Raw genomic sequence first — 19,895 nt, 5'->3', positions numbered from 1 at the left:
CACAGATCGCATTGATGTGCCATCCTGGATGAGCTGCACTACCTGAGCCACTTGTGTGGGTTGTAGACTCAGTCTCATGCTACCACTAGAGTGAAAGCACCGCCAGCATTCAAAAGTGACCAAAACATCAGCCAGGAAGCATAGGAACTGAGAAGTGGCCTGGTCACCACCTGCAGAACCACTCCTGTATTGGGGGTGTCTTACTAATTACCTATAATTTCCACCTGTTGCCTATTCCATTTGCACAACAGCATGTGAAATTTATTGTCATTGACTTGGCATTACATTGTGTTGTATAAGTGTTCCCTTTATTTCTTTTGAGCAATATATATATATCTCCATGCACTTAAACAGCGAATGGGGGATGCTTTTCCCGTGCTTCATTTTTATGCCAGACAGGTAGGCAGGCTATACTACCCCTGTTGCAAAGAGAAGCAATGTGCTTAATATTAGGAAAGTAGGAAAGCTGATGCGATCCTCTTTTCAAGAGGCCATCACGGTTCTCACGCAATTGCATAGCCTATAAAAATGTTTCTCAACATGAGCTCGCTCTCATGATTCGATTTTCGATTACATTTGCATTGCTGTTAGAGGGATTAGAGACAGACAAATAGCAAGTGTGGTAGGCTACTAATGGCCATCAGCAGCATCCGAGCTTGGAGAAGCCAAATTATGACTAAAATGTCACGTGGAATTTGACAACAGTCATGATTCATGACCGCAGGTGTGGCGGTAATAAGGTCACCATAACAGCCGTAGCACCAAGTATGCACCATGCAGAGTTCTACAGAGAAATGTTTTATTTGATACTGCTGTAACAACCCAGCCCTGCACACCCCCTTGGATGACTACAGAGCAGAGACGTCCAATCCTTTTAATTTAAGGCTGTCCTTGAGGGTTCCCTTCAATTCATGTCTTTTGAACTAAGTACTGTATTCAACCAAATTATACTAAAAATAAACATGAGTAAAAAAGGGAAACTTGCAGAATGACAGCCCCAAGACCAAGGCTGTGTTCAGCTGACTAAATTGAAAAAGACACTACTATTTACAAGCCACACGATACAAGCCAAAATGATGAAAATGCATTTTCCTGTTTATTTAATTAATATTTATATATTTTTTACAAAATAAAAAACATGAAACAAAAAAGCTAACCAGTCTGATTTGAGAAGGGGGAAAGCCATTGAACAAACAAGGACTACAGTACTTGTCTGTGTGTGTGTGTGATATACACTACATGGCCAAAAGTATGTGTGGACACCTGCTCGAACATCTCATTCCAAAATCATGGGCATTCATATGGAGTTGGTCGCACCTTTGCTGCTACAACAGCCTTCACTCTTCTGGGAAGGTTTTCCATTACATTCTAGAACATTGCTGAGGAGACTTACTTCCATTCAGCCACAAGAGCATTAGTGAGGTCGGGCATTGATGTTGGGCAATTAGGCCTGGCTCGCAGTCGGTATTCCAATTCATCCTAAAGGTGTTCGATGGGGTTGAGGTCAGGGCTCTGTGCAGGCCAGTCAAGTTCTTCCACACCGATCTCAACAAACCATTAATTTCTGTATGGACCTCGCTTTGTGTACAGGGGCATTGTCATGCAGAAACAGGAAAGGGCCTTCCCCAAACTGTTGCCACAAAGTTGGAAGCATGTCGTTGTATGCTGGAGCGTTAACATTGCCCTTCACTGGAACTACGGGGCCCAAACCATGAAAAACAGCCCCAGAACATTATTTCTCCGCCAAACTTCATAAATGGCACTATGCATTTGGGCAGGTAGCATTCGCCTGGCAGCCGCCAAACTTCGATTCGTCCGTCAGACTGCCAGAGAGCAAAGTGTAATTCATCACGCCAGAGAACCCGTTTCCACTGCTCCAGAGTCCAATGGTAGCGAGCTTAACACCACTCCAGCCGACACTTGGCATTGCGCATGGTGATCTTAGGCTTGTGTGCGGCTGCTCGAGCATGGAAACCCATTTCATGATGCACCGACGAACAGGTCTGCTGACGTTGCTTCCAAGGGCAGTTTGGAACTCCGTAGTGAGTGTGGGAACTGAGGACAGACGACTTTTACGTGCTACAGCACTCGGTGGTCCCGTCCCGTGAGCTTGTGTGGCCTCCTACTTTGTGGCTGAGCCATTGTAGCTCCTAAACGTTCCCACGTCACAATAACAGCACTTCCAGTTGACTGGGGCTGCTCTATCTGGGCAGAAATGTTATGAATTGACTTGCTGGAAAGGTGACATCCTACGACGGTGCCACTTTGAAAGTCAATGAGCTCTTCAGTACAGGCCGTTCTACGGTCAATGTTTATGGAGTGATGGCTGTGGGCTCAATTTTATACACCTGAAATAGCTAAAATAGACTAATATGAATAGGTGTCCACATACTTTTAGCCATGTAGTGTATAGGTACACACACACTCATCCATCCATTTAAAAAACACAGTACAAAAAGAAAATCACTGACAAAAAAGTAACATTTTGTCCATCAGTAATCATTGCTGCAGGTTTCCTAATAATATATTGGGGGGGGACAGGTGGTGGAGTGAGCGTGTAAGGGATTAGAAAAATAACTCTAACACATAGGTAAGGGTGTGCCCTGGCCTCCCGTACATCAATTTTGTACTGCAGAATCTATAAAATGTTTTTTTTTTTAATTAAATCACGGGTAAAGCTAATTTGCAACATAAAATAATGGGAAATCAATTCAATTAGTATCAGTTTGAGGGACCACCAGTGTACACACACAATATAGATATCTATATCTAGATTGATCTATATATATATATCTATGGTAAAAAATAAACTTCACAACTCCTCTGTCAATTTAGAGAAACCATTAGTGAAACTAAAATGTTGTAAAAACCAAATGGGAAACCAAGGAAAAGTTCATCTGCGTTTGGGTTTAGGGTGGGAATAGTACATTTTGACCAAGTATAAGGGGGTGAGGGGAGAAATAGAAAGCCAGCCTGTCCCCCACCTTCAGATTTGTCTTTGTTCCTCCCATCAGTAAAAACAAAAAAACATTATTTCTTTTAGAAAACAGTTCTATGTTACATATAACAGAGTGAAGGGGGGGGGGTTGAACACGATACAAAATTCCAAACACTCAATAATCAGCTCTTAACAAACTGTTACTATAACCATTTAACTCCACCCCACTCTCTTTGTAAGACTGCCCCCATGCTCTCCTCGCCACACTAGTGCTTTCCCTCGGTGTGCTGAGCCAAGAGAATGGGATCACTGTAGGAGAGAGGGGGTTATATGGAGACCATTTGTGGGGAAGGACGCCCCCCTTTGTCAGACTTCGGGACAGGGGGCTGGATGATGGGCGGGTGTTAGTTGGCCCCCCAGTTGTAGCTGTTGTATGCAGACTTGTTGATCTGGGTCTTCTGTTGAAGCGAAGCATTCTGGCTGCGCTGTCCAGTGCCACCGCTCTGTTAGAAGGAGAGAGGATAGGAACAGACCATAGGCAGGGTATTCTGTGCCAACCATTTCTCTCCAAGATTGTGTGACACACACACACACACGCCGTCAAATACATACACAGTACCTGTCCGTCCTGCTGCAGATGGTGGTGCAGGATCTGCGAGTGGGGCTGCTGGTGCGGTGCCAGGATGTGCATGAAGGGGGCTGGAGCATAACCAGCCGCAGCTGGGGGGTTGATGGGACCCCCGCCGCCCAGGGCCGAGGGCAGGCTGAAGGAAGCTGCCGGTGTACCAGCGTGGAAACCCTGCTGCTTCTCATAAGACTGCTGCTGAAGGGACCAACACAACAAAGTCGAAAGCCCGTCTTTTCTAGTCTGCAGATTTTACACTCGTTTTCCTGCATACACTGGTTTTCATAACCTTCCCGTATGTTTCAGAACATAATATTTTATTCTAGTGTTTATAGCATTATTCTCACCTGCTGTGTCTTTGTGTAAACAGACCCTGAAATGTCTGGGACCCCGGTGTTGCTTGATGTCACCGAGACTCCTGCAGAGGAAACAAAGGGGTTTGGACACATTTACTTCATCATGTTCACCAGGTTACAACCCCTGCAGGAGAGGCAAGAAAACCCCTGGGAGTCAGATCCACAGAGTGGTCCAGGATTAAGGCAGCAGTTTCAAATAAATTGTCAAACATGCATCACATTCAAATTAGGTGCAGGGTGAGAAACTCCACACAGAAACATTAAGGCTTGTACATGATTTGCTCCTATACCATTCCTATAGCAATAATGCCTTTTACATGATTTGCTCCTACACCATTATCAATCCTATAGGACTCCTTGTACATGGTTTGATTTCCTCCTACAACTCAGACTGCCCCATTGAAGCATGCGCATTGATTTTGTGACGTTGCCAGGTAACCCATCTCTATCTATACACCTTGGATCAAAACTCAGTACAAGGCTGTATAGGAGCAATACAGGACTTTCAAGAAGATGGTCACTAGATGCTAATACACAGTATCAGATGAATCAATGTAAGAGAAGGAGAGTGGGGGGAAAAAAGGCAGGAGAATGAAAGAATGAGAGAGTAAAAAAAAAGACTATGCAAAGAAAGATGTGGCAGTGTATCAGTTCCAGTCAGGCATGGCGATGAGGGTCTGACTATCTGGTGGCAGCTTCGTATTGTTCTGGCACACTACTGTCCCACTGCACTCGGAGGTCGGAAGCATGCATTTCAAGGGAAAAGCCAGAGAAGAGGCAAAGACTGAAAACCCGATGCTTCCAGTTACTTCCAACCTGCTCAGGAGTTTCTTTTACGTCTGCTGTGTAAGGTTAATCCCCCTGTATCGCCATGGAGACGCAGGACAGGGTCAACAAATGTGCGGCACAGAGAACAGAGACTAAAACCCGAGATTCTGACCTCCGGCGGTCACTCAAAACGACAACTTCAGTTTACCTTTACCTAGCATCAAACTCAGGAAATTCACTTTAAATACATTAAAAAAATATTCCCTTTTATCTGCTATAGTTGAGACAAAATATACATAGAGTTTGAGGGAGAGTATCACTTTGTAAACATGATACCGTCACACCCCAGTCTCCTGTCCCCATTTGAGAGCATGGCAGTTCAACAGGCAGGGCCTCCATTTTGTCACTCGTTCCCTACCCTTGGTGTGTGTGTGTGTGTGTATCCTGTGTCAACCACCCAGGACAATGGGCAGAGAGGTACTGCTGACACATACATTTAAGCAAGCACACATTGGTGGAAAGCTGGCAGCAGAGTGTGCATGGACCAGGGCTACTCAACTGTTAAGTGGTAGTATTGGGGCATGGAGGCAGAGGGTGGCGGTTGACTGCATAACGGGCATTTGTGTGGTGCAGACGGTAAGCAGCGATGAGTGAGAGGATGGAGGTGATGACGGCGCGAGGAAGTGAGGGTTGGTGTGTGGCGGCACTCACCGACTCCAGGCCCGCTGACAGAGCTGGCTTGCTTGTTTTGTGCAGAAGCGGCGGCGGCCACGGCAGTGCCGTATCCACCCTTACAGAAATCCCCACTCCCTGAAGCCTGGCCCATATCCTCATAGCCTGAAACAGTCAGACGCAGCCCACAGCGTTAGACACACCAGGCAGGGTTAGGGGTGTCAGGCGGGGCGGGGTGGAGGCAGGAAGCAGAAGGTGGTGCAGATAACAGAAGGTGCTGTGTGACCAAGCGGATAGAGGGAGAGAGATAGGATGATGGAAGGATAGAGGTGGAGAGAGGTGAAGTTTTAAGACCTCCATGTGGGAGGGGGTGGAAGGTGGAGGGTGTAGCCGGAAGACCAACTCCAGTTGTTGAATGAGCAGAAGCAAGCAATGACAGGCAAAAGCAACAGAACACCCACCACCCTACTCCCCCGAAATATATGTAGTAGAAGGGCCATCGATACAGTCCACTTTTCAACTCCAAAACTACTAAAATAGAACAAATTAACGTACTAACAAAAAAAGTACAAGGGTAAACTATATCCTCCCCTTCCCCATTCAAAAGAATAATGTAAGTTGCAGAATCATACAACTCCCATTTCAGAAAAGTGTAAGAAACTTTTGAAGTCTTACAAACGCACACCCTGCAAAAAAAAAGAAAGACAAACCATAAAGAGCCTCGAACTAATAATCAATATCGGTCCCAGATCACTATAGCTGGCCCATACCAGACAGCACTCAGGGTTGGTGTCGGTCGAATGGTTTGATGGTAACGGAGACAGCAGGCAGTTTATCTCCAAGTAACAGAAACAACTCCATACCAGCTGGTCAACAGTGACTGTGGCTCAGGGTTTCCGTTATGAAAATGTGGCACCGGACATTTGACCGGGAGCATTTTAAATTTACCAGACATTTGAGAAATTCAGATGGCCGCGTATGCATTGGGTGCATAACCTGATTAGGCATCCACCAACAGTGGGGGATCTTGGAGGTTTCAGGTTTCACAAGGTTGTGATCATGAAAAAAGAAACTATGACATTCACTGCTCAAAAAAAATAAAGGGAACACTAAAATAATACATCCTAGATCTGAATGAAATATTCTTATTAAATACTTTTCTTTACATAGTTGAATGTGCCGACAACAAAATCACACAAATTATCAATGGAAATCAAATTTATCAACCCATGGAGGTCTGGATTTGGAGTCACACTCAAAATTAAAGTGGAAAACCACACTACAGGCTGATCCAACTTTGATATAATGTCCTTAAAACAAGTCAAAATGAGGCTCAGTAGTGTGTGGCCTCCACGTGCCTGTATGACCCTACAACGCCTGGGCATGCTCCTGATGAGGTGGCGGATGGTCTCCTGAGGGATCTCCTCCCAGACCTGGACTAGAGCATCCGCCAACTCCTGGACAGTCTGTGGTGCAAAGTGGCGTTGGTGGACGGAGCGAGACATGATGTCTCAGATGTGCTCAATTGGATTCAGGTCTGGGGAATTGGCGGGCCAGTTCATAGCATCAATGCCTTCCTCTTGCAGGAACTGCTGACACACTCCAGCCACATGAGGTCTAGCATCGTTTTGCATTAGGAGGAACCCAGGGCCAACTGCACCAGCATATGGTCTAACAAGGGGTCTGAGGATCTCATCTCGGTACCTAATGGCAGTCAGGCAACCTCTGGCGAGCACATGGACGGCTGTGCGGTCCCCCAAATAAATGCCACCCCACACCATGACTGACCCGCCGCCAAACCGGTCATGCTGGAGGATGTTGCATGCAGCAGAACGTTCTCCACGGAGTCTCCAGACTGTCACGTCTGTCACATGTGCTCAGTGTGAACCTGCTTTCATCTGTGAAGAGCACAGGGCGCCAGTGGCGAATTTGCCAATCTTGGTGTTCTCTGGCAAATGCCGAACGTCCTGCATGGTGTTGGGCTGTAAGCACAACCCCCACCTGTGGACATCGGGCCCTCATACCACCCTCATGGAGTCTGTTTCTGACCGTTTGAGCAAACACATGCACATTTGTGGCCTGCTGGAGGTCATTTTGCAGGGCTCAGGCAGTGCTCCTCCTTGCACAAAGGCGGAGGTAGCGGTCCTGCTGCTGGATTGTTGCCCTACTACGGCCTCCTCAACATCTGATGTACTGGCCCGTCTCCTGGTAGCGCCTCCATGCTCTGGACAGTATGCTGACAGACACAGAAAAGCTTCTTGCCACAGATCGCATTGATGTGCCATCCTGGATGAGCTGCACTACCTGAGCCACTTGTGTGGGTTGTAGACTCCGTCTCATGCTACCACTAGAGTGAAAGCACCGCCAGCATTCAAAAGTGACCAAAACATCAGCCAGGAAGCATAGGAACTGAGAAGTGGTCTGTGGTCCCCACCTGCAGAACCACTCCTTTATTGGGGGTGTCTTGCTAATTACCTATAATTTCCACCTGTTGTCTATTCCTGTTGTCTATTCCATTTGTCAATCAGTGTTGCTTCCTAAGTGGACAGTTTGATTTCACAGAAGTGTGATTAACTTGAAGTTACATTGTGTTGTTTTAGTGTTCCCTTTATTTTTTTGAGCAGTGTATATATATTGTCAGAGACTAAACTGTTTTAAGAAATAAATGTGAATGAAATGTATCTGCAGTTTGTTTTTGACCTCATTCTCACTTGCTTGGCTACCGTAGTGTCAATTGTTCTACTGGAAGCAGTTTATCTAACATGGTTGTAGACTGTTGTTCCAAACAGAGTAGTTGCTCGTTTGTCCTACTCCCCGTGACATACTTATTGCGTTAATAGAGGGGTCATACAGGACGGACAAGCTGAGTTACCTGGACAGAGCCTCTGGAAACAGATAGTTTAACCACCACTTCAGTTGTAAGTATTTTGGGTTTGACGCAGGACTAGACGATCTAATATCTAAGAGGGTAATATTGATAAAGCAGTGTATATTTTATATCACTATCATGCACACGCACCCTCACGCTGTTGCGGAAAGATTGATGCATGTTTGATAGTGTTTTGATAATGTATTGTTTGTCCTTCATGTTCTAATACCTTAAAGTTACCCCTTCGATGTGTTTTTTTGTAATATATATATATATATAAAAAAAATTAAGTGCTCAAAATGACAAAATCAAACAGATTATGCCAAATAATCTCAACATAACATTCATGTCAAAGACGCAACGACGCGTGTCCTTACCGCGCACTTTGAACATGTTAGAACAACTGTCCACGTTTACTTTTCCTCAGCCAACGCACAGCAAAATCACTAGCCCATGCATAGGTGCGCGTGAGTTCCAAGTTTGGGGAAGAAAACCACCATAAAAATGCAACTTTAATAAAGCATTCCATGCGTCATCTTATTTACAGATTTATGTAAGATGGCCTACTATTTGTAATGTGATGAGTAGATTGGACAGTCATTATTTCGGCTAATAATATAACTCACTGTTCTCAGAAAAAGACTGCTCAATGAATGCATGGCTGAGCATGTGTTATAGCAGATATGTTCCTTTCTTTGCACAGGAAACACATTTCATGCAATTCTCCTACACTGAGACATTCAAAATATGTTTTTAATACGACAAATTAAAGGATAGCCTACTCTGCTAACACTGGAAAACATATCATTTAGCACAACTTTGACCATATAATTGGCCTACGAGAAGAGAAATAGAATATGACATCCAACTTAACTGGAGGAAATGATTTTCCCCCCCAATTTTTTATTTATTTAACAAGAATGCTCTCCACTGGTGACATTAAGGTGTTGTTCTCTCAATTAAGTTGAGACTTTTCCCTTAGGTTTATGGACGTGCCGCTTATGAGCATATGTCTAACTACTATCCCCCATAGTAGTAAAGTGTATATATTCTATTGGTCAGCTTGTCTAGAAAGAAATAGCCCAGACAGACCCTGGGACAATTCGTACAACCAGTAGGCCAAGGCAACATATATTTTCTTTAAAGCAATGAATCTGATGCAACAGATCAGAACTATTAGCTTAAAATGTTGATAAACTATTTCTTAACATTATTAGAGCAGCAATGGGCACATGGCAGTAGGCAACGTACAAATGTGCATTTGGTTACCAGACAATGAAAGAAAGTTGAAAACCAGTAGAACATGAGAAACAGGCTACTGGTTTCAATGGCATATGGAAGTATTGAAATAAATTGCCTCTACAGAAATGGTTTGATTTTGGATTTGCTACTCTGGAGGTAAAACAAACCTCATAATTTGCAGCAAAATGTTCACATTTCAAACAATTAAGTAGCTATATGTTTTCAAAATGCATAATACGGCATCCAGCTCAATGCTAAGTGGTTGCCTATGCATTTGAATGGTGAATGAAAAGTGTGTTTCAATTGCCAGTTGAGAAATAAAAATAGCTCTTAAATCGTGGGCCAAAAACTATTTTTCACACACTATTGCATTTAGAATTGTTGTGCAATGAGTGGGCTTATAAAAGAGCTGCCTGACAGATTTTACGCCCAAAGGCTCTGTACGCATGTGATACATAATGAATATACACTGACATGCCAATTTAATTCCACATACTTATGCAAATTAACACAGTCCGAAAAGCATGACCGGTCAAATTTCCATCAACTGACTTTTCCATCAATGAATAGGCTAAAAAAACATTACTTCAGTGGGATTTTTCTTCTCCCGAACAATTGGGCGGCGCTAATTTTATTCATCAGCTTCTCCATTTTTTTAACAGCCTAAAGCCGGCTATTACTGGCTAACGGAAACCCTGCTGTGGCTATGCATGCTTGATTAGAAAGGTTGGAGTCCTTGCCGTTTCATCCACTAGCCATGTTGAAGAACATTTGATGTTGACCAGTAATGTGGCCAATGTCAGCCTTAGCAGGCTTAGGCACAGGCAAGTGTTGCATCAAACCCAACAAACCTTTGAATGTGAGAGGCCGACTAAATATAAAAGTGAAAGCACACATTGTCAACTAAACTGACTTTCAGTTGCATGTAGTGTAGATAGCCATTATATCAGCATGTACAGTGTACTGAATGACCCCTGAACAGATGCCGTTACACAGGGTGAGTCTTACCAGTGTTGTAACCATGGGTACCATAGCCGCTGGCCTGCTGGAAGGCAGTTGCCGAGGCATTGACTCCAACGTTCACACCGTGCTGCTTCGACGAGGTAGGAGCCACCTAGAAACCAACACAGGTTAGAGGTGAAACTAATATAAACTAAATAAAATTTAAAAGTGCTTTTTCAGGGGCGTCACACTAACACATGCCATTTAAAATTCATTTTACAGCATACTGGATTCTCTCAATTAAAGCAATTAAAGCGAGAAACTGTTTACAGTACATTTATGTCCCGGTTATAAATTAGGACATTTCACAATTCATATTACAAAATGAATTTGTACATGTATCAGGAGAACATGCTCTCGTTGACTTATAAACTCCATAATATATATTTTTTTAAACATCCAAAACAACATCCAGACAAATCATGTGAAGCCTCACCGGGAACATAGCGGGGCCATACTGGAAGGTGTTGGGCAGGCCTGGCACGCCAGTGTAATAGGGCAGGCTGGTGTAGCTGTAGCCTGGGGGCAGCGCTGGGTTGAGGAAAGGCTGCTGCGTGGTGTGGTGCGCCTGGCTCTGGTTCTGCTGCGTCTGCTGGGCCAAAGTGGTGGCCGGCGCCGGGGACGACGCATCACCTCGACCAAACTTTGATAAGTCACCTGCCCGGGGGTGAGTGAAAGGGGGATGAGGGAGAGATGAGTGAGAAAAAGTGACAACTTCCATTGTGTTCAAGCAATGGGCGGGTGAGTCATTGAGATCAGTTAGTCACGGCGATTAAGGTCCGACTATCTGGTGCCAGCTGCACACTGTTCTAGCACCACTGCCCCCCTGATGCGCGTTTGTTCCCAACACCAAACCACTCCCGTCACTGTGTTAGCACTCTGTACATAGACCGTAGAATAGGAAAGTAGGGTCAGACAACTGAGACTGAGGATAGAACGGTGCTTTACCAGAGTAAGGGTTGTTGCTCAGGCTGCCATCTCTGCCAGTCAGTGCTGTGCTGGGGGTGGCAAACGGGATGCTGTAGTAATCCTGAGACGACAGAAGAGGCTCAGTTTGACTTGTACGAAAGGATTATGAGACTATATATACCCAATTCCATCACATCGCAAAGTTCCTGGAAACAAATGAGTTCCAAGAACAGTTGTTCACATCTTTAAATAACCAGTGGTTGCTAGAGTTACTAGCAAAGTCATATTTGGCCAGTCCACGCATGGATGGGTTATATCCAGATAGCTTAGACTCACCAATGGTATTCTTGTCTGGAGCATCTGTAGGTCATCATAGCCATACACCTGAGGCTGAGAAACAAGAAAAAAAGGAGGGGGGGGGATTACTTTGGGAATTTCCCTCCAATTGCAGTATACGAAGCACTAAATCTGACCTTTTAGAAAGTGTAAAAAAACAGAACATAGAATGACGATATGCGCAGATATAAGTAGTCAGTCACACTTCGATAGACCTCATGATTTCCATGACCTAAAGGCAGGTTTAGATGACAGAGACCGTGAGGAGTACTTACAGGGTAAGCATGCAGTAGTCCGGGGGGCCATTATGTATGGGTTGGGAAGCAAAGGGGGCACTCCAGGAGGCAGGTTAGGAGGTGCTTTCCCTGTAAAGAGACCAGCAAAAACAAGACAAAAAACATGTGAAATAATAGGATGGAAATAGTATTAGAAAAAAAACATACAACATACTTCAAGTTAACACACCCCATCACAAATCAAATCTAAACCAGGCCCCATTTACGTCCCAAATGGCAACCTATTCCCTATATAGTGCACTACATTAGAACAGGGCCCATGGGGCTCCAGTCAAAAGTAGTGCACGATATAGGAAACAGTGCCATTTGTGACGCACCCCTTTTACCAACAATCCATGTCTAACCTGAGGAGACTGCAGAGCTGCGTGATGAGGCGGAGGAAGCGATAGCCTGGGCTGGTGCTCCTGTGGACATGGCTGCGGAGGCAACGGCTGGAGGTCCCATGGAGGCCACTGTGTGGAGGCCCATGGCCGCTAGGTTGCTCACAGGGGCCAAGCCCGAGGGGGCTGACTGAGACACTATGTTCACTGAAGAGGGCTGAGGGGCCCCCATGGAGACCTGCTGAGCTGCTGCAACCACCGACGAGGAAGAGAGGACAGAGGAAGAGGGGACCGCCGAGACAGAGGAAGTGAAGGAGGAAGAGTGCAAGCTAGAGTCCTCTATGCTCTGGTGCTGTAAGGATGGATGAATGGAGAGAAGAGGAGATGGTTATGATAAACATGATTAAATACCCACTAGGTTAGATTAAGGAGTATTTGACGCATCCATCACAGGAAATGCAATCTCTTCTCTCACACACTCACCATTAGACTGGTGTTGGATGTGCGGACTTGGGATGGCGCAAGACTTTTCTGCTGTGTAGAAAGGGAACTGAAAGAACAAACGATCGTCCATCAATTTAGTTGAATAAAGAACCATTATCCACTGGCACTCCTACAATCCAAACTCTTCAAATTACTCAAGCCCTTCAAGAGTGGCATCTTACTTGCTGTGCTGAGGCATGGTATTCGGGGGCAGCTCTTCATTGTGCCCCAGAGCGCTGTGCGACAACTGATTGGATGTGGTCAACAAGGACACGGGCCCTGAGCAACTGTCTGTCAATGTAGCCATGGAGACTGACGCAGGCGTGGCCGAATCAGAGGCCGACTTCACAGACACTGCAGAGCCTGCTGCAGCTGGACAGAAACAGAAAGTACAGAGAGGGAGAGAAAGAGTCTGGGATTAGTGTCAACCCAGATAGACGACAGCTCTAGTACACACTGTCTAATAGGGCAGATTGGCATTCCAAACAGTTTTAACTTTTAGGGACACTGGGCGAATAGCTGTAAAATACTAATAGAGGACCACAAAATAACAGGCATGGTTCCTGAGTACTTAACCTACATCCAGGAAATGCATTACGATGCATGTTAGCGGATTACCACTCATAAACAGCACATATTAGACTTCCTTCACTGCAAACCCTCACCACTACCAAAATCACTCACCTTCCACAGAATGCGTCTGTATTGAATTGAATCCATTCTGAAAAAACAAGTTCAGGTGGGCTTGTTAGGGTACAGAAATTTAGGGGAGTCGTTTCCATAGCAACAGGCTATTCAATAACAGAGGGAGCCAATCAAAGAAAAGTGAGAAAAAAATTATCTAAGAATCAAAGCAATATGAATAGAGGAATTAATCTCAAGGAGGCAGAGCAATAGGAATGGAGGCTCACCTCTTTCTGCGGGGAGGAGACAGGGGTGGGGAAGCGCCGGGCCTGGGGAGCCCTCTGGTCGTACATGTCAATCTGACTGGGGTTGGAGGGAATCGCCTCACTGGAGGACAAGAAGCAGAGAGATTAGATAAAGCCATGGGTTACTTTGAGAAAAGAGAAGGGGTCCAGCATCAAAGTGGGCCCACTTTGACGCTGGTACCCCACACATGCGTGTGTGGTGTTATAGCGGTATACAACTCATATCGTACACCAATTTTGCAGTGTCTGGTATGACCGGTGTGCTCACCAGCTGGGGCTTGTGTAGAGGCTGTTTTGAACCTGGCTTCCCGGTGTGGTGGTTGTGTTGGCGCTGTCGTACTCCTGGAGCACAGGTTCAGAGCCAAACTGCAGTGCTCCAAACTGCAGGTTCAGCCCAGAGATGTCTGCCGAGCCAGGCATCTCCACCGCCATCGCTGGGATCTGGAATAAAATATAATAAAGATATGGTTGACGTCTGGGAAAGCAAGGTAATTATTTATGAAAAGGTAAGCAGAGGTAGGGAGGGAAACAATGGTTAGGCTAACAGTAAAGTGAATGTGTGCACACTGTTTGCTGCGAGTGAGCAACTGTTACCTATCGAAAATAATTAGAAATTAGACGCAGCATGACCAGCCATTTTACATTGTCCTTATATCAGTGTTGAGCTGTTACCTTGGTGGTGATGGAGGTCCTCTTCTTCTGTTGCTTGAGCTTGTGCTGCTGCAGTGGCAGAGGGCTGGAACCCTGAGCATCCGATGAGTCAGGGGACACCTGGTGCCCCAAGGGGGGCACCACCATCTTGGGGAGGACAGACACAGGGGGCGCCATGTGGGACGAGGGGCTGCTCTGCGAGGGCAGGGAGGAGGAAACTGAGGAAGGGGGGAGGAAAGCATCCAACACGGAGGTGGTGGGCTGGTAGGGATGGCGCTTGGTGAAGGGGCTGTGGACCGGAGGCTCTGGCTGGGCCTTGATGTCTGGGGGGAGAGAAGGATGGGAGAAAGGAATATAGGGGCGGCACCTGACCGCTATAAAACATCCAATTCTGAACCATGCATAGGGCATTTAAGATGTCTTCTCTTCATAACCAGTCATGTAGGCATTTTTCAAAATCTCTGTAAACCCAAGTTAGTCTAGCCACTATGTACACCCCCTGCTTTACTTAACCATACCAACTGTCCCTATATATCTCCTCTTACCATAGTGGCCCAGCTCTGCGGAGTTGGTGTCCCAGGAAGAGGGGGTGGGGTTGGGCTGTCCTGTCTGGGACTGCTGGGCAGCAAGCTGGGCCAAGGCTTGTGCAGTCTTAAATTGCTCCAAGAACTGGGAGCCGCTGGTCGTCCCTGTGCTGCCTCCTTTAGGGTCCCCCACCTCCCCAAAGCCCTTCCGCAGCATGTTCACCTGCAATGGGAAAAAAAGAGGAACTGAAATCCTGCAAGTTTCAGGAATGAGCGTCGAACAGAATATAACAGCTGTGCTGGTTTATTGCTAGAACTAGTGTTGTCACGATACCAACATTTTACTAACGAGGACATGCAAACATTCGTAAGGTTGTGGCAGTGATGGTGGACTGAAGATGGCCGTGTAAAATTAGTTATGCAAAATCACAATTCATTATCTCTAAAACGGACTAAATAGTAGCACTACAGATTTATTTAATTGTGGGCAATAACATTCAAGCTGAATAATAACACCAAAAAACAAGGCCAGAGAAGTTAATTGATAAATATTACAAACACAGTCAAGGCCAAAACATGTCGGAAAGGAACCAGGACAAAAAAAAAAAAAAACGGAGAACCAAACTCCAAGACAATGCTACAATATTCCTCGACAGACAGATGATTTATGCTTTTCGCCACCTGGTACGCCAAGAGTAGAAACCGTTCTGCTAAACATCAGTGAATGATAAATTGGGTGTACTTGAACTAAAATAAAGAAATAAAGGATATGAAGGGGAGACTCGAAATGAGTGTCGAAAAAGCTGTGACCATGGATAAAGAAACAAGCTAAAAGATAATACTGTTGAAATGGATGTTAAAGAAAATGTTTCTGAGAGAAGCCTTACTTGGAATTACATTTAAGTCATTTAGCAGACGCTCTTATCCAGACTGAGGGATATTATTTCATCCTCAGACAGTTTTTTTTGCATGGGAAGATACATTGGAGATAATAAGACGAGTATGGGAAACAATAGAACACAGATAATTCTGGGAAACCAGGCCTGGTATTCATAGCTAACTTTGAAAAGTATGACAGGAACTTATATATAAATGCCTGGAATACTTCAATTTTGGAGAACCTCTGTTACACAATGGGTTAAAGTTATGGTAAATTAATTGCAACTTCTCAGAAACCATTAAAACAATTGTTTTCCACAATCAGCATGTCTATTTATTATGGCCTTCAAAACATTAGCTGTTCAAATAAGATCCAACAATAATATCAAAGGTCTAGAAATCTAGGGCTTAAAAACAAGGTGTTAACAATTCATGATTGTGGATTTAAAAGAAAATATGAACAATTTGGATCGCTCCACAGCCTCTATACATTTTCTAACCTCTGGATTACAACCAAATTATGATAAATATTACATCTTGGTCACTAATAACTTTTACATTACCATGTAGTTTACCAATAAAATGGTCAGACGGTGAAGTGACAAACTCGCTATTCACATCCCGAAAGAAAGAAATTCAATAAAACATTATAGAAAGTTACTTTTGCTAAGATCTTGCTACCGTGGAAAGGAAAATAGCTGTCAATTAGTGGAATTGTTTTTTCCCTGATTAACTCTAGTCATATCCCAGTTTACGCATTTGCTAATGGCCTTGCCTACACCTATAAACTTGTTTTTTTAATAGGTTATATGAGCAAAAAAGTCAATTTTATTTAGAATTGTAAGCCAGACAATTTAAAAACAGGCTTATTTATATGATGAATATGAATTCAGAGAGCAGAGATAAAAATAAAAAAAAGCATTATACTCTTACTACAGGCTTAGGTCATACGGAAGTTATACTTAAATCCAAACTGGTTCTAGCAGAGAAGAATGTCTCACCCCATGTTCAAGAATGGCCTTCACCCCCCCCCATTTATTTAGATTGCAACCTCACTTTCGGTTATTTGAAAATGAAATATCCCAAATATCACTATTTTTTAAAACAAGCCATAAATTACCATAAATTTAATCCACCAGAAAAGACAGAACAAATATGAAAACAATTATGGTTAAACACAAATGTACAAAATTATAACAAATTTAAGATTTCCTTTATTTTAAATAATCTAATAATCTATGTAAATAATATCATAAATTGGACTTGCGGAGTTGTCACACATGCAGCTCACAAAAATATATGGAAATGTCTGCTTTACTCAAGATTACAACCAACTAATTGCAGCACTACCGAAAGGTGGAAGAGTCAAGTGGGAGAAAGTAAAAGGAATAGAAAGGTTCAGAAATTTTGTGAAACATCAGTTGAAAAATAAAAAATGGCAAATAGAATTAAAACTGGACGGCGTTCTGAGCTAGATGGGAGGGGTTGAGCAGAGCTGAAGGATGGGATTAAAAACAAACACAATATAACTATTGTAAAATGTACTGTGTCCGTAAAATTTAAAAACGGGCTTCTACTTCCAGCTTATAAACTCAGCAAAAAGAAATGTCCCTTTTTCAGGACCGTCTTTCAAAGATAATTCGTAAAAATCCAAATAACTTCACAGATCTTCATTGTGAAGCATTTAAACACTGTTTCCCAAGCTTGTTCAATGAACCATAAACAATTAATGAATATGCACCTGTGGAACTGCCGTTAAGACACTAACAGCTTACAGATGGTAGGCAATTAAGGTCACAGTTATGAAAACTTAGGACACCAAAGGAAAGATGCCCAGGGTCCCTGCTCATCTGCGTGAATGTGCTTAAGGCATGCTGCAAGGAGGCATGAGAACTGCAAATGTGGCCACGGCAATAAATAGCAATGTCCGTACTGTGAGACGCCTAAGACAGCGCTACAGGGAGACAGGACAGACAGCTGACCGTCCTCGCAGAGGCAGACCACATGTAACAACATCTGCACAGGAGCAGTACAGCCAAACATCACACCTGCGGGACAGGTACAGGATGGCATTAACAGCCCGAGTTTCACCAGGAATGCACAATCCCTCAATCAGTGCTCAGACTGTCCGCAATAAGCTGAGAGGCGCTGGAATGAGGGTTTGTAGGCCTGTTGTAAGGCAGGTCCTCACCAGACATCACCGGCAATAACATTGCCTATGGGCACAAACCCACCGTCACTGGACCAGACTGGACTGGCAAAAGTGCTCTTCACTGACAAGTCACGGTTCTGTCTCACCCGAGGTGATGGTTGGATTCGCGTTTATCGTCAAAGGAGTGAGCTTTACTTCGAGGCCTGTACTCTGGAGCAGGATCAATTTGGAGGTGGAGGGTCCGTCAGGGTCTGGGGCGGTGTGTCACAGTATCATCGGACTGAGCTTGTCATTGCAGGCAATCTCAACACTGTGCATAACAGGGAAGACAACCTCCTCCCTCAAGTGGAACCCTTCCTGCAGGCTCATTCTGACATAAAATGTTACATTTTATGCGTGCGAAATCCCACTGGGGGAAAAAAAAAAGTGTTGATAATAAGAGTCCTTTATTTTTTACAATTTGAGCTAGAGACAGGCCATTATCTTTGCTGTAAAGCTGCAAGCATGCCTGTCACACTGCTGTACTCTATTTGTCCTCCCTGGCACTCCAAGGCCGCGTGACAGCGTACTAGCAAAGCAAAGAGAAGAAATCACACAATGCATTAACTTTGCTCGCTCTGCACACTGCTCTAATGTATCAAATACAGAAATGTAACAGAAGACTCCGTGACTGCATCCCCGCTCACCATCCCGGCTAAATTAGAGTTGAAAAACTGATTGAGGAACAGATGTGCAGGAAGAGAGGACGGGGAGAAGCAGGTGAGTGATGGCTGGAAGAGGATGCTGGATGGCTGATTACAGCTCCCACACGTGATATGATATGCGTGTGTAAGTGAAGTGGATATTACTGGACCGGCGCATACAAGACTCGTGGCTTTTTCTTAATATAATAATAATATATGCCATTTAGCAGACGCTTTTATCCAAAGCGACTTACAGTCATGTGTGCATACATTCTACGTATGGGTGATCCCGGGGATCGAACCCACTACCTTGGCGTTACAAGCGCCATGCTCTACCAACTGAGCTACAGAAGGACCTTCAAATGTAACTGAATTTATAAACAAAACTGACTTTATTAACATTTTATAACAGGCGTTCTTTGGATTGGTAGGGAAAATGTTGGTGGTATCATACGAATTTAAAAAATGTTGGTATCATAACATTTTGGGTCAATACTTTAGTCACTAAAACTGTAGAATAGGGTGAAGGCAGTTGTGTGTCCTGTGGGCTCACCATGCTGTGCTGGGTGTAGGAGGTGCTGCTGGAGGTGGTTTGAGACAGCGGCTGCTTGGAGTTGCTGAACACAAGTGACTGGGGGAGGGAGGGGGGCTGGCTGGCCTCTATGAGGCCCGGGGCCTCAGAGGACGGGGAAGTCTTCCCCAGCAGCACTGCCAGGTCAATCCTGCAGGGGAGAGAAGTCAGAGTTAGTAATTAACCTTGTCTGAGCCAGAACAGCCCATAGAGCAGGAGCCCATCTCCTGCTTCTGTAGTGTGAGGCAGCTTTATGTACAAGTACAACCCCTAGACCGGACACTAGCCTATCACAGGGTCTGAGAAATAGATGTTGTTCTGACTCAAGGTAGCTAATTGATTGGAAATGTGATATTATGTTTCATCCACCCCAAAACGTACTACAGAGCTGAAAATCGTAGTCAACACCAGAAGTGCTTGAATTACAAATTTGAATGTTCTACACTCAGTAAAGGTGAAAAAACGTTGTATATTTGACTTGACTGCAGAGTTTGGTGATGTTGAAGACAAGTGTTTTACATGGACATGAGTCAGGATACACAACGCATGGCTTTCAGTGAGTGGAAAAGTGGTTGCATGTATATGGGTCTTCTTATAAACTAAGGTACCAGTGAGGGTTTCTTATGCGGGACAACTTGTTACATTACATCATTGATAATAATCTGCAGATTTTTTAAAAATGTGATTGCA

The 19,895-nt window shown here is 44.4% G+C and overlaps 1 protein-coding gene across 1 annotated transcript in view; it reads right to left on the bottom strand.

The window, feature by feature from the left end:
• Positions 1 to 1,074: 1,074 nt before the first annotated feature.
• The window catches only part of ubap2l (ubiquitin associated protein 2-like), a 50,533-nt gene continuing 31,712 nt past the window's right edge, over positions 1,075 to 19,895 (bottom strand). The window contains 19 exon segments of the mRNA XM_046362551.1: positions 1,075 to 3,441; positions 3,558 to 3,761; positions 3,911 to 3,981; positions 5,399 to 5,524; positions 10,479 to 10,584; positions 10,909 to 11,129; positions 11,421 to 11,502; positions 11,718 to 11,771; positions 11,993 to 12,016; positions 12,018 to 12,082; positions 12,358 to 12,685; positions 12,817 to 12,883; positions 12,999 to 13,188; positions 13,501 to 13,537; positions 13,728 to 13,827; positions 14,014 to 14,186; positions 14,418 to 14,719; positions 14,942 to 15,143; positions 19,188 to 19,356. Of these exon segments, the coding sequence (XP_046218507.1) occupies positions 3,343 to 3,441; positions 3,558 to 3,761; positions 3,911 to 3,981; positions 5,399 to 5,524; positions 10,479 to 10,584; positions 10,909 to 11,129; positions 11,421 to 11,502; positions 11,718 to 11,771; positions 11,993 to 12,016; positions 12,018 to 12,082; positions 12,358 to 12,685; positions 12,817 to 12,883; positions 12,999 to 13,188; positions 13,501 to 13,537; positions 13,728 to 13,827; positions 14,014 to 14,186; positions 14,418 to 14,719; positions 14,942 to 15,143; positions 19,188 to 19,356 (2,620 nt within the window). The 3' untranslated portion in view covers positions 1,075 to 3,342.

Source organism: Oncorhynchus gorbuscha, linkage group LG09, assembly GCF_021184085.1.
Source record: "Oncorhynchus gorbuscha isolate QuinsamMale2020 ecotype Even-year linkage group LG09, OgorEven_v1.0, whole genome shotgun sequence".
Taxonomy (NCBI): Eukaryota; Metazoa; Chordata; class Actinopteri; order Salmoniformes; family Salmonidae; genus Oncorhynchus; species Oncorhynchus gorbuscha.
The sequence above is the reverse complement of the archived record's forward strand: the minus strand, read 5'-3'. Positions and strand labels throughout refer to the sequence as shown.